Here is a 15,560-nt window from a genome sequence, read left to right on the forward strand (position 1 = left end):
AAAGATACATAATTAGTTGAGATTTTTGTATTCACTTTGTAAGGGTGGAGATTTGGATAATATGGTAAATTAAGATGCATGTTTCTATTATTTTTCTTTGTATTTTTAGGAAATTACACTTAGTAGGCCCAAAGCGATGGGTCTTGAATTTTTGTTCTCAAATGTCCGGTCTTGAATTCTTGTTCTTCAAAGTGTGTGTTGAATTTCTATCCGCTAAATAAGTTTGAACGTTTATTTTATTGTATGGGAAATGTCTAAACACGTGATATGTCTTAGTTTGTTATCTGCTATCCTAGTTTATATATAGGACCTGTTGGTAGTAGATTTCTATTTCTTAGGAGTAGTTTTGTTTCAAGAGTTTGATTTGCAGTAGGCAACTGAGTAGGATATTTTATCTTTAACTGTTTAGCAATTGTTTAGTTATCGATTACGTTGATTCTTACTTTTCTGAAGTTAGCCGTTGTTACTCACTTATATAAAGAGAACTTGCAACAGTATAATAAAAATACACTTGCTCGATATTTTTGTTATTTATGTCTTTCTACTGAATATTTTATAACATTTGGTATCAGAGCCAGAAAGAGAGTTTCTCTGATCGAGTGTGAGTGTTGGGTACTGCTTATTGAGAGTTCTTTTAGCAGTACTATTGCAGCAGCAAAATGATGGCCTCTGAAAACTTTGTTCAGCCTGCTATTCACTGCTTCGATGGTCATTACGACCATTGGAGCATGTTGATGGAGAATTTCCTTAGGTCCAAGGAGTTTTGGTCAGTTGTTAGTAGTGGTGTGCAAGAGCCAACGGCTGGTACTGCTTTGTCAGTAGCACAAAAAGCAAAGTTGGACAATCTAAGGTTGAAAGATCTCAAGGCAAAGAATTATATTTTTCAAGCGATTGATCGCTCAATACTTGAAACAATTCTTTGCAAGAATACTTCTAAACAAATATGGGATTCCATGAAGAGAAAATATCAGGAAACATCGAAGGCAAAACGGCACTTGTAACACCCCGTATTCAAGTACGTGTATTGGCATATTCAAGCACGTGTATTGGTCTTATTTATATGGAATTAATTTTTTTTATTTTATTCATACCGGAATTTGCCCGTCGATGGTTCCTTGCGAAGGTTATTGAATAAGCTTTCCAACGATATAAAGATTTCCAAAAACAGATAGGTTTCGGATATAATCGAACACATTCAAAACTATAAAACGGTGACTAGAATATTTGGAAATAGTAAATGTGCAGGAAAATTTCCTGCACACAAACTACTGAGGCCAGTCAATTTTTTAGGGTCAACTTCAAACGACCATAACTCCTTGTACAGGACGAACTGGATGGCCTACTTTATATGAAATGAAAGCCCTTTGAATTATCTTTCCAATGATACCAATTTCACCCAAATCCGATATTAGAGCAAAGAGTTATGATCGATCTACTTTAACTTATCAAAACAGTCCACCAAAGGAATTATTTAAATTTTAAAGGCATTTTGGTCCTTTCCTATTATATTATGGACGGGAATATGTGTAAATATACATGTATATGAGTTCAAAAACTCATTTTCATCATCAATCATTGAGAAAGAACAAACCCTAGCCAAATTTGACCTTTAAATTACTTTTGATTCAACCGTAGAAATTCCAAAGTAATCCGATAACTGCGTTTGTCATCTCGAGAGCTTCGAACAGCACCTATTATTTGTGCAAACAAGATTGTATAATCAAAAGGTGAATTCTAAGGTATGAATATTGTTTGCCTTTGTTCTCTTCCATATGTATATGTGTGATAGAGGATTATATGTATTGGTTGTTATTGAAAGGTGATGGAAATAGGGTTATGGACTATTTTACATGATTTGGTTGTATTGAATTGTGGATGGTGGATATGGTAATTGAGTTATGGAAGGTGGATATGGTGATATACTATTGAATTGATGATTATTTATGTCTATGGCTCAATTTGGTTTAATGGATTGGTTGGAAGGATAAATAAATCCAAACTTGATATTGGAGGATGTTGTATGAATATGCATGACATGTGAATGTAATTGGAGTATAAGAGGGTTAAAGTGACACCCTTTATGGTGTAATTAAGGCTTACTACTTAACCACTAGTTTGGTGAATTCAAATAATTGAATTGTGACGTTTGGTCGCTAATACTAGATTGCTATATATGTTCATTGTAGATAAGTAATCCGAAAAGACGAGAAGTCCATTTGGGACTAGTATTGAAGGTTGACAGTCAGGTATGTAAAGCATACTCTATACCATATCTTTGGCATAAAAGTGAACAATTGTTCTATTAAGAAAGTTTCCAAAGTTATTCAATAACATGTGATCCATAATGGTTTTGTATGATGTCCTACGTTACCAATGAACTTGTTTCCACCCTACAAGATATCAAGACATTCCAATACTTACTTGTCTTCCAAATCTTACATGTTTATTGCACTAATGAATGTTAAAAGGTATCCGGTTACTCAAACAAGATCCATGTGCTATTAATGACTCCAAAACGTTTCATTGATATACCAATAAGTTCCTACTTCATTGTTATGGCATTGATGACTCCAAAACACTTCATTGATGTGCCAATGAGTTCTTACTTCATTGTTATTGCATTGATGGTCTATTTATATGTCTCTTATTGATGTATCATTGTTTCAAAGTATCAAAGATGCGGTGGCGACCGAAATAACAATCTCAAAGATTAATTGAACTAAGTGATGGAAGTTCTCTCTTATCGGGTGGTATCCCAGGGGCATAAGCCTATCATGGGTCGATCCCTATTTATATGTTTATGGGTGGTATCCCAGGGGCATAAGCCTATCATGGGTCGATCCCAGTTGATATGTACTGGAGGCAGCCTAATGGTCACAGTACAGTACAGTAATGATTACAAAGATAATAAGAACGAAGGTAAAGTGATTGAATAAATACAATGTACAGGTTGTCACAAGTTCTAGTAAGTGTGGTCCACTCCTATTACGATTTATTCACTTGTTTCTGATTTCTATTGAGCTCCTATATCATATGTGATTATCTACAGCTTTACATACTCAGTATATATTTCGTACTGACGTCCCCAACGGGGGACCTGCATTTCATGCTGCAGGCACAGGTACCTCAGCTCATACACCGCACAAGTAGGAGCCAGGATATCCAACTGCTTTTGGTGAGCTCCAGTTTGCTTTGGGGCTTTCCGTGTCATATCCAGTCATTTTTGGTATTGTATAGAAGTTAGTTATATGGCGGGGTGTGTCCCGACCTTAGTTAAACTCTGTGTATTGTTTAGAGGCTTTGTAGACCTAATGTACAGTCAAGGTGGTGTTTTGTTAGTAGACGTGATGGCTCCAATGGCCAAGTATTGTATATACATATATATGTGTGCTCGAGCTTATACAGGTGATTATTTCCTTTTATATGCGACATGATGCTGTCCGAATTTCGGGTTGTCATAGAGGTATGCATGGGAAGTATAAGGTTATGAGCTGGTTCTCCCGGGCCTCCTCGGTTACGGGTGCCAGTCTGCCCCAATAGGGTTTGAGGCATGATAGCACTATTGTAAACACTTCACACTGATCTTAAAACTTTACAGATGAAGATGGGTGAATCAATCTCAGATTACTTCTCAAGGACTATGGCAATAGCAAATAAGATGCAGACTCATGGTGAAAAACTGGAAGATGTCACCATTATTGAAAAGATCCTCCACTCCATGACATCAAGATTCAACTACGTGGTTTGTTCAATTGAGGAATAAAAAAAACTAATGATCTTTCAATTGATGAATTGTAGAGTTAGTTATTGATTCATGAGCAGAAAATGAATCGACAAAGTAGCGATAAACAAGCTCTTCTCTCATCCAACTACAATTCGTCGAAAGATGGTGGTCGCAGAAGAGGGAGAGGAAACAATTCTGGTGGTGGGAGTCACTCACACTAGAAATTTGAAGAAAATTCTTCAAATTCTCAAGAAAGAAAAAGAAATCTTGACAACAACAATAATTTAGGTCATTATAAGCCGAAGTCAGTAGACAAGTCAAAGGTTGAATGCTACAAATACCACAGGTATGGTCATTATAAATCAGAATGTAGAACTAACTTAAATAGAGATGGTGGAAGGCAGTCTAATTTTGCAGAAAAGGAAGAAGAGATTTTATTTTTAATGGCCTATCAGGAGAAGGAACAAGTGGCAGAGGAAATTCAGCAGAATATCTGATACTTAGACACTGGTTACAACAATCATATGTGTGGAAACAAGTCAGCTTTCTCCATATTAGATGAGTCATATTGAGATTTTGAGAAGTTCAGAAATGATTCAAAAGTTGCAGACATGGCAAAAGAACAGTAACAATTCAAACTAAAATGGAAATTACTCAAATAATCTCTGATGTCCTTTATGTTTCAGAGTTGACGTCAATTTTTTTGAGTCTCGGTCGGTTGCAAGAGAAAGGGTGTGATATTGTCATTAAAAATGGAATTTGTTGGGTTCAAGATAACAATTTGGGCTTAATTGCTCAAGTTAAAATGACTGCAAATAGAATATTTTCTCTCTATCTTAATACTATAAGACAATCATGCTTCTTAGCAAAACAAGGAGATGTTGCCTCGTTATTGCATTTTTGGTTTGGACATCTTAATTTTGCTAGATTTAGAACCTTGCAACAGAAGAATATGGTGATTGGTCTTCCTAAAATTTCATCTCCATCTAAAATTTGTGAAGAGTATGTGGTTAGCAAGCCACCTCGCAATTATTTTTCACAAAAGAGTTCATGGAAAGCAAAGAAGGCACTTGAAATTGTCCATTATGATATTTGTGGATCGATAGTACCATTTTCTAATGGAGGTAAAAGCTACATAATTACCTTCATTGATGATTTTACTCGAAAAAGTTGGGTATATTTTTTGTAGGTAAAATTTAAAGCTTTTAAAAGCTTTAAAGTACTTATTGAAAAAGAGATTAGTTGTCTAATAAAAGTTCTTCATTGAGATCGTGGGGGAGAATATAACTCACATGAATCTGTAATTTTTTGTGAGCTTCATGAAATTGAGAGGCAACTTACAGCAGCCTACTCACCCCAACAAAGTGGAGTCTATAAAAGAAAAAGTTGCACTATTATGAATATGGTGCGGAGCATTCTGACAAGCAGTGCCGTTTCTAGAAGTTTTTGGCTTGAAAAAGTCAAATGGAGTATTCACATCCTGAATAGATGCCCAACATTTGCAGTTAAAAATATGACTCCAGAGAAATCATGGAACGGAAAACAACTAGTCGTACATCATTTCAGAATATTTGGGTGCATTGCTTATGCCCACATTCCTGATCAAAAGAGAAAAAAGCTAGACGACAAGAGAGAGAAATCTATTTTTCTCGGTGTTAGTTATCAATCAAAGGCTTACAAACTTTTTAATCCTAACACTAAGAAAATATTGATTAGTCGGGATGTCATCTTTGATGAAAAACAGTTTTGATCGTGGAACAAAAATTTTATGAAAGAACAAATTTCAGTTTGCCTTGATGGTGAAAAATAATTCAACCACAACAACAAGTTACAACAGTTACTCAATACAACAATCCTGAAAGTTCTGAAACTTCACCAGTTATGGGAGAGTAGGTAGAAGCTATAGCTGATTCACGTACCCCTCGTATTAGAAGAAGGTCAGCATTGATGACAGATTATGAGGTAAGAGGAATTGATCAATCTGACGATTCTCTCACTCATTTGGCTCTATTTTCAGATTGTGATCCAATAAATTTTGAAAGTACTGTCAAAGATGAAAAATGGTGAAAGGCAATGGATGATGAAATTGCAGCCACAGAAAAAAAATGATACATGGGAGCTTGTTGATCTACCAATAGGACACAAAATAAATGAAGTAAAGTGGATTTATAAAACTAAACTGAAGGAGAACAGTGAGATTGATAAGTATAAGGCGCGGTTGGTGACGAAAAGCTACAAACAAAAATTCAGAATGAATTACAGAGAAATTTTTGCTCATGTTGTCAAACTTGATACAATCAGATTGGAGATTGCATTGGCTGCTCAAAATTCATGGCCTATCTGTCAATTGGATGTGAAGTCTGCTTTTCTACACGGAGACTTACAAGAACAGGTATTTACTAAACATCCTCCTGATTATGTTAAGATTGATGAAGAGCGTAAAGTCTGCAGATTAAAGAAGGCTTTTTACGGACTAAACCAAGCACCTAGAGCTTGGTATAGTCGTATAGATGCTTACTTTCAAAAGAAGGATTTTCAAAAATATCCACATGAGCATACTCTGTATACTAAATGTGAAGATGGAGGTACAATGTTGATTGTATGCTTATATATAGATGATTTGATTTATACGGCAAATGATAGAGTCATGTTTGAAAAGTTTAAAAGGTCTATGATGCTTGAGTTTGATATTTCTGATCTTGGAATGTCGCATTACTTTCTTAGCATTGAAATAGTACAATCAGATGATGGAATATTTCTTTCTCAAAATAAGTATGTGCAAGAAATTTAGATAGGTTTCAGATGAGCAATTGCTATCTTGTCACTTCACCATCAGAAGTTGGCTTGAAGCTTACAAAGGATATTGGAGGAAAAAAGATCGATGGCACCTTTCTCAAATAAATTATGGGAAGTATGATGTATTTGACAACAACAAGGCCAGATGGCACACATGTCGTAGGTATCATTAGCGTATTCATGGAGAATTGTAATTCTTTAGGCTGTAAAAAGGATCCTTTGATACTTAAAAAGTACCGTAAACTTTGGATTATTCTATAAAAAAAGTGAAAAGACTGATCTAATATGATTTTCTGATAGTGATTATGCTGGAGACTGGGATGATCGGAAGAGTACTTCAGGCTATGTGTTTATACTGAGTTCAAGTACAGTCTCATGGTCATCAAAGAAGAAGCCAATCGTCATTTTATCAATAACTAAAACTGAATTTGATGTTACTACTGCATGTGGCTCGCAAGTCATTTGGCTAAGAAATGTTCTTACTAAACTGAATTTCAAGCAACAATAATTTATTGCGACAATAGTTCTGCTATAAAGTTGCCTAGAAATACAGTATTTCACGGAAGAAGTAAGCATATTAATGTAAGGTTTCATTTTTTAAGAGATCTCACTGAAGATGGAGTAATTGATCTTATCTACTACAAAAGTGAATATCAGATAGCTGACATTTTCACTAAATCCCTCAAACATGCATCATTTGTGAAGCTTAGGAAATTACTTGGAGTTTGTTCTTTTATGGATGCGACTTCAGGTAAACTGAATGTTCTGAAAACATCAGTTTAAGGGAGGGAATGTTGAAACACGTGATATGTCTTAGTTTGTTATCTGCTATCCTAGTTTATAGGATTTGTTGGCGGTAGATTTCTATTTCTTAGGAGTAGTTCTGTTTTAAGAGTTTGATTTGCAGTAGGCAACTGAGTAGAATATTTTATCTTTAACTGTTTAGCAACTGTTTAGCTATCAGTTACGTTGGTTCCTATTTTTCTGAAGTTAGCCGTTGTTACTCACTTGTATAAAGAGAACTTGCAACAGTATAATAAAAATACACTTGCTCGATTCTTTTGTTATTTTTCTGTCTTTCTACCGAATATTTTGTAACAGGAAGAACTTTTGATTAATTGTAAAGGTTCATTGTATTGAAATATCATGAACATCATAAGAACGTCTGTCCTATGCACAACATACCCAAATTGTAACTTTTGCCTATAAAACTTAATTTTTGGTTAGTTGTGCAAGATCATTCTCTTGAAATTTCATGAAGTCTGCCTTAAGGCAAGAGTTAAAACTCAGACCTATAGGTAAAATTTATTAAGTGGAGCCAAAAAATCAAGATCATTCTTTATGAAGACAATTTATTAACCCGTCCATTTTTTGTGTGTGTGTGAAAAACTGACCAATTAGCCCAGTTACCCAATTATTATTATTGTCACTATTTTAAGTCAAGGGTCTATCAAAAATAATTTCTATTTCTAGAAGGTAGGTGTAAGATCTGAATAAACTCTATCTTTTAAATACACTTATGAAATTATGCTGGAAATATTATTGTTTTTGTTAGCCATCATCTAAAATTTTAACTGAGACTTCTTAAGTGGAAATAAAATATGAAACAAAATTACCCATAGAATATAGACGAAAATACCCTAATTTAAATGCGGAAAAACACCAACACAAGGTGTTGAGGTTTCAAAACTTTGACAAGTGAGGCACAAAGGGTGTGGGCCTAGTGGTTCAATGAAGTTGAAATAATCATCATAAGATCTTAATTTCAATTTTTAGCAGAGATAAACACTAGGTGATTACTTTCCATCTGTTCTAATTTTGGTGGACAGAGTTGCCTGTTCCTGTTGTTGGTAGGTATTCCATAAATTTAATCGAGGTGCGAGCAAGCTGACTCGGACACCACGATTATTAAAAAAAAAAATACTTTCACAAATGAGATTTTCATACATAGTGGAGTTCTTTCCCATTTAAGCCAGGATTGTTTTTGTTCAAATTTATTTCGCATTAAAAATTGTCTAAATATTAAATATTTTGGTTAAATTTTTTATAACACTGTCAGTATTAGGGGTGGGCATAAATACTGAAAAATTAAACCGAATCGAATCATTTCGATTTATCGGTTCGGATTTGTTTTTTTTCTTTTTGCAATTTCGATATTTCGGTTCGGGTTACGGGTTTAGGTTCACATAATTCGATTTTTCGGTTTAACCGAAATTTTTAATATACTTTTTTTAAAATTATATAACATATATAATATAATAATATATATTCATATCTAATTGTCGGTCATTTGTCCTGCATCAAGACAATTTCCACACAAAGCAATGTACTACTATTTTAGATATTTTATTCAAATTATCCAGAGATTTGGTATATATGGGCTCCTTTCATTTTTTAAAACAAATATCATGTATAAACTATATCATGATGAGATCTTTTTTTTGTTGTTATATATAGTATTGTAATTAAATTGATAGAGTTTAGATTCTAATATGCTAGTGTGCATATAATTATGTGTATATTGTAATATTGATCTTGTGAAAATCAGATAGTGATCTCAAGTCAAATGAAACATAGTTGTAGGCTAACTGGCTAAGAGTATCCCTTTTGATTATTGCAGAAGCAAGTATTCCTTTTGAGTTTTGAGAGTCCTGCCTTTATGTTCTTTTCCAGTGTTAAAAGTATCTATAGGCTATATATATTACTCCAGTTTTTATCATAGTGAAAAATTTTGGTATATTTTGTAGCATTGTGTACTTTTTTATTTGAAAGAAGACAAGACCGAAAAAACAAAATTATCAAACAGAAATAAAACCGAACCAAAATTTATATAAACCGAACCGAACAAATTCGGTTCGATTTTCGGTTCGTATAATTTCAAAACTGAAAACCGAAATAAAAAAACCGAACAAAAACAACACACAGTGTAATCCAACAACAGTCGTATGCTTATGTTCTACAATTTTTCTACAACCATTCACTGCAAAGCAGATGACTTTCAAAAAACAAAAACAACTTTACAAATGAAAAAGTGCATTCATCTTCAACAATTATTCTTGAAAGCACTTTCTCAGTTCACAACCAATTAACTGCATACATTTCTATCTTTCATACATGTAAATAAGTACAGCTTTCACACTTAGAAAGTTTGATATGCCACAATTCATGTATTTATAAGTTGAGAAGTGAGGCAATGTAGCTGGAAAAATGCCTGATAGAGCTTACTTTCCCATAAAATTAGGACCTTTATATTGAGACTCCGGTGGTATTTGCCGTTCTCTCTCTTTGAGATAATTAAGAAGCATTGGCTGCTCCTGCCTAAAGTCCATTCCAGTGCCACATACATACGGGGATGCTCTTTGGTAGCCTAGAAACTGTTTATCGATTATTTGTTCTTCTGCACCATAGGCAAGGGGAGGACTTGGATGCAACTGCGGGCTCTCCAAGTACACCATGGGACTAGAAGCCAAGTGATTTCCCCACTGATCTAAGACATCAAACCTGGTAAGATTGGTCGCGTTCAGGTTTCCATAGGTTGGTGCATTTGAATGAACAGGCCATACTGGATTGCTGACTCGCTCGAAGTTTTGACTGTTTCTGTAGTGATACAGCCATTCAGACGAACTCATTCCAAGTAATGGTGGGTATCCCTCAACAAAGCGTGGAGTGCCTGCAATAAAATCAAGTGGTCCACGAACTGTAGATGGACTTGAGTATCCACTCACTGGTGATGCGCCAAGAATACCATCCCCTTCCTTGGTCCCAAATGCACTCTTGTTAGGGAAAACTGATGAGTTTCCATTATACCAAGAAGCATCTTCGGGTAACAATGGTGCTGAGGGCACTGGAGCGACATACGGAGGAGAAGTATCAAGAATAGCTGCAGAAACTGGCATGGAATAAACATTGTGATCTCTAGTTTCCTTTAAGGAGAGACCAGATAAAGATTCAGAAGCCAGTTCATCAATTGGGCTCAACTGCTGTCTATTTAAATCCCTTAGCCCCCTCTCATTTCTTGGACTTTCCTTATCAAGGACCCAAGCATTCAGAGATGGAGGTCCGGAAGGGAAAGCTGCAGACTGCTTGAGTGGCTTGCTGTACCTCAAGTTTGTACTTTCGGGACGGAAACTGAAAATATCATTCTGTGGATTGCTTTGCTCAGAAATCAACGATGTGGCACGGCGCAAAGATTCATCAGAAGTCGCAGTTCCACTGATAACATTGATGGAAAATTGATCACACGAGGTGCCTGATGTATATATTGGTTCTGAGTTGTGTCTTGTGATGGGCTTGAAAAGAATGACTTCTTCTTCATCTATGGTAACAGGTTGACTGCTGAGACAAGGGTGATCTTGACTCTCTCCGTTTTCCTTTGTCATTCTACAATTATTCTGATTGGACTCTTCTAGCTGAAGATTTGAACCAGATTCAGCTACTCCCAACTTTTCCTTATCTGCAACTTCTGACTCCGTGATGTGGAATCTTTTACCTGCTTTATCACAAGAGATCCACTTTCTTAAGTAACTCGGTCTGTGAGCCAGTTTAGTTGCTGCACGAAACATACGGCGTGAACGACACACACTTTCAATACTGAAATTATCTGCACATTCCAAATGGCTCGTGAAGTCCAAAGATTTGTGAGCATGGGCAATGGGGTCAAACCCCTTCAGTTCATGGTCCTCCCAAAGAGCAGTATTTTCTGGAGCAAGTTGAGTCTCACAAGGATCAAGCCGATTCAGAAGATCAGCTAAAGCACCAAAAAAGTAAGACATAGCACTCTGGACCTTTTCATCTTTTGCATGTGCTTCTGCTCTATCAAATATGTTCACTAACCACTCAACAAACACAGAGATGGCAGGTAAAAGGGGGCAAGTTTGTGTACTATTTCTTGTCGCAGCTTTCTCCACAAGGCGGCCCGCACAAATAAAAATAGAAGCTACTGCCAGTTCTGTCAATACAGATTGCTGCTTGTTATCTTTCTTTGGATCCACTCCAACCCCACTCTCAGTTTGGCTATGGAAGATAAAGATGAAAACAGAAACTAGTTGAAGAGCACGATATGGGCCTTTTCTCAATGGATCCATTAACTGGTATGACTCTAGAGCAGAACTTAGTTCATCATCATCCATCACCACCAGACCTTCCAATTGCACCACAGTGAATGCAAGAATAGATTGAAAGTCCTCCAAGCTGCATTCCAGAAACAGATGTAGTTTTAGAGTTTCTAACATAAATTATTGACACAATTAAAAACCATGTGAAGGAAGCCACTAGAGTTTGCTTATCAAGGTCTTAGAAGCACTAACTTTATATCCAGAACGAAGTTAAAGTAACTAGAAAGGGAAAAATAAACTTAAAAGGTAAACTTAGGCTGAAGAAGAGTGAAACGTGAGAAAACAAAACGGACAAGCCTAGTTGAGAGAATTAATTCAAAAGTCATAGATCTTAACCAGTCGAGTCTATAAAATAAATAAATTAGTTTCAATGGAATGTTTCATTAGAAACAAGGGAATTGAGCTGCTGCATTCCATTTCCCGGATATCATTGATTCAGACATAAAGAAAGCAGTTCCTTAACGAGGGGAGCAGCTTCATCAATTACTATTACAGACATGATATACATGAAGGTAAATACAAAATAAATATTTTCACCTTTTATTTTGCAGGGAAGTGTTTCAGAATACCACTCAAAATAGCAAAAAGAAACAAAAGGGAGATCTAAAAAAAAAAAAGAGAAAGAAAAGATGCAGAAATTTGCACACGCAGCTACAAAAGATGAAAATTATTTCAAGGTAACGCCATATCCTTCAGTAGCGTCATTCAAAACCAAAGTGAATGGCGCTGTTGTCAAAACCGGTTTGAAGATTTTCATCACATTTGGTGCATTGATCCCAGGTACTCGAAAGGAGTACCAGGGATCCTATTTAATCTGCACCAGGTATCAGCAGGCCAAAAATAGCTGAGGTTACCAGTTACAAAACAATATTCCTTCACACAAATAGAAACAGAAAACAGCTCATCACTGTAATCCTTATATGTGCTTTTCAATTTAACATAAGCAAGCGGATTTGCCGAATGCATCTATCCTAACCTCATAATTTTGTACATGGAATAATTCTTAGACACGATGCAAATAACTATATCAGTGAAACTTAACATCTAAAAGCAATTAGAAACCTCGGTTTCCGGTATTTAATGCCTACAGTGCAATTGTTATACTTGGAAATTACTGTTGAAAACATACACATTTTTAAGTAGGCCAAACAAGCAGACAAAATCAAGCAGAGCTAGTTGACTTCCTCCATAAAGAACTAAAGAAACTATGGGGCGGAAAGGCATTAGGTGAAAAACAATAGATGATACATGAAGACTATCTCAATCTTCCATTTGAATAACTCGAACGAGTAAATCATATGTACCTGGAGTACACGAGAAAGAAACTCATCAATCTGACAAACGGAAGCCATATATCAGTTTTCCCAGAGGTAACAGTTTCAGTGGGTTCTAGCATATTCTTGTTTGAGGAGCCGCTGGTTGCACGATTTATAGCATCAATGGAACACCACACTGAGGGTTTTAGCAAATCAAGGTGAGCTCCATTGGAATATGAATGCAAAATAGATGACCTGTTCTGCAGATTCACAAGAAACAATGAAAAGTTGTTTTAGTCCTGTAGACTCGAAGGGATAACGGCAGATGGGGGGAAAAGCATAAGAAGTGAAATAATATACTTCAAGTTTTCTTTCCTCAAGAAAATGAGAATGGAGGCTAGGAAAATCTTTTGACATCACCTCTTCAAAGAGTAGCATAAGATTGTTCCAGGCATCAGGGAATGGTTCCTTAATAGCTAAACTTCTGACGCAATGGTATAAGGCAAGGAAAGGGTCACCAGTGTATGTTGCCAATAGTGCAAGCTGCAAATGAATTTAAGCATCATAATAAGAGCCTCGAAGCAGAATTTGTCTCAACTTGATGCAGGAAACAAGAACCAACAATCTTGTATCTTCAAAGGTTGTAAAGACAGAAAGAGGAAACATATAGAAATACAAGGCCTCCACTATCCAACAAATTTAACCATAGAATCTACCTGATTATGTGGATTTCCACTGTCTGGCCATATCCTAGATGCTTCAAAGTAGTATGTGGCTGCTAATGACCAGTTCCATGCATCCTGTTTCTTACAAAGTTCACCGTATCTGGACAGATCTCCCAGACAAATTAGAAAACGGTGGCATGCATATTGGCATTGAGGCAGCTTCATGGGTGCAAGAGGAAGTGAGAGACTACCATTCTTACAGAGTAATAATTCCCCGGGGAGCCCACAACTTTTTCTGAGTTTTTTAGTTAACTCCTGATAGAATTCAGTAGCTTCAGATAGAAATGACTTGAACCCTTCCATATGATTGTCAATCTCTCGGGCAGCACTTGAATCACCTTCTTGTGTTTCAATTTTCTTTTTCTCAGCAGTAGCCTGCCGAATCCTTTTACGGAACTCATCAATGTGCTTATAGTGAAGTTTCCACAGAGAGAATTCAACTTCCTGAAGCCCCACTGCTTCATAATTATTTACAATAATATTCTCATAGCTGGCACGGGCTTTGTGGTACAATTCTTGGACATCTTTGTGCAACAGGCCTTTAGAGTAAATTGATGTCAACAGTTGCTTTTCTGTATTTGCAATCTGCAACATGGATGAGATAAATTAACAGATTTTCCATCACAAGAAGCACAAAAGCAAAGTAAAACATTCCAAACAGATTCAATTAAGTCACCTCAAGAAAAGTATTCAATTTTTCCTTCTGATCGTTAAATGTTGCAGCTGAATCAGCGTCCATGACTGTTAAGAACAAACTTCCGTACCAATCAATACTTCATTGATGACACCAACAAGAATGTACCTACATGAGCAACCAAGTACCTCTTTAACAAACGCACCAGCAACTGAAAGAGAGAAAAGGAAATTGCGTACGAAAGAAAATCTATCAACTTTCAACATGTTACTTTTTATCTTAGGATGTTAAAACTCTCCTTTAACTAGTTCCACATCAACATCACATCCATTTTGTAACTTGTGGAATTTTTAAAAGTTTATTCACAGATCAGTTAACTCAACTACTATTCATCACCTATAAATATCATGACCATTTAAAAGAAAGCAAAAGGGGGGGTCAACATCCAACTTGATAGCCCTGAATAATGGATGCTGGATTATCACAAAGGCTATTTCTTGCACAACATCAGTTCATCAAACCAAAAAACATATCTTTTCTACTGAAATATCTATGAGAAAAATACACCTTGCATATCCATTTAACTTGACAATCAAAATCATTCCCAAAAGCCAGTAGCCATGACTCCTCAAATTCAGTACAAAGAAATTTTAAAAAAATAAAAATGAAACTCAGGAAGTTGTCCTCCCTTGTGCCACATAAAAGTCCAAAAAAAAACAATTTGAAGAACAAAGTCAACGAAAACCTAAAACAGATAAAGACTTTCAGGTGACTTTTTGACTCCATACCTTAAGCAAAACAAAAAATAGAAAACTGGTAATCAACTTCCAGAAATATAATTGACAGTGATAAGTGATCAATGATCACCACCATCAAGAGCTGAGCCAGGGTGGCAGCCCCTTCATCGGAAAGCACACTGTATGTGTAAGGTCAAATCTGATATTTATGTGTATCTATTGCATATTGACCCCCCTTAACATAATTGAGAATCTATTTCAAAACCCCTGGGTAAAAATACTGTCTCCCCCACTGACCACCATACTGATGAAATTACAATAAAAAGAAGAAAAGAAAATAACCTACAACATGATGCATTCAATTATCCCATGTCCGTGAACATCCATGCCACTTATCTACAGAATTATGCATAAATACTATCTCCAGAAGAATAACACACAGTAAAACATGATTTTAAAATATTCAAAGAAGAAAAAGAAAGGAGGGTGGGGGGGGGGGGGGGGGGGGGGAACGGAAAGGGATATGGGAAGAGAAAAAAAAAAAAGAAAAAGGAAGGCGGGGGACAATGGAACA

At 35.9% G+C, this 15,560-nt stretch overlaps 1 protein-coding gene across 3 annotated transcripts in view; it reads right to left on the reverse strand.

The window, feature by feature from the left end:
• Nucleotides 1-9,447: 9,447 nt before the first annotated feature.
• LOC107859370 (nonsense-mediated mRNA decay factor SMG7-like) overlaps nucleotides 9,448-15,560 on the reverse strand; it is a 6,622-nt gene continuing 509 nt past the window's right edge. Inside the window, exons 1-6 of one of the 3 annotated variants that reach the window (XM_047406922.1) lie at nucleotides 15,333-15,412; nucleotides 14,292-14,417; nucleotides 13,607-14,200; nucleotides 13,311-13,433; nucleotides 12,939-13,150; nucleotides 9,448-11,710 (exon numbers count right to left, since the gene is read on the reverse strand). In XM_047406922.1, coding sequence (XP_047262878.1) covers nucleotides 9,742-11,710; nucleotides 12,939-13,150; nucleotides 13,311-13,433; nucleotides 13,607-14,200; nucleotides 14,292-14,354 — 2,961 coding nt within the window. In that variant the 5' untranslated portion in view covers nucleotides 14,355-14,417; nucleotides 15,333-15,412 and the 3' untranslated portion in view covers nucleotides 9,448-9,741. Of the gene's footprint in view, nucleotides 11,711-12,938; nucleotides 13,151-13,310; nucleotides 13,434-13,606; nucleotides 14,201-14,291; nucleotides 14,418-14,816; nucleotides 14,923-15,332; nucleotides 15,413-15,560 lie in introns of those variants that run through there. The other 2 variants (XM_047406923.1, XM_016704357.2) reach the window with 2 other exon arrangements.

The sequence above is a fragment of the Capsicum annuum genome, chromosome 2, assembly GCF_002878395.1.
Source record: "Capsicum annuum cultivar UCD-10X-F1 chromosome 2, UCD10Xv1.1, whole genome shotgun sequence".
Taxonomy (NCBI): Eukaryota; Viridiplantae; Streptophyta; class Magnoliopsida; order Solanales; family Solanaceae; genus Capsicum; species Capsicum annuum.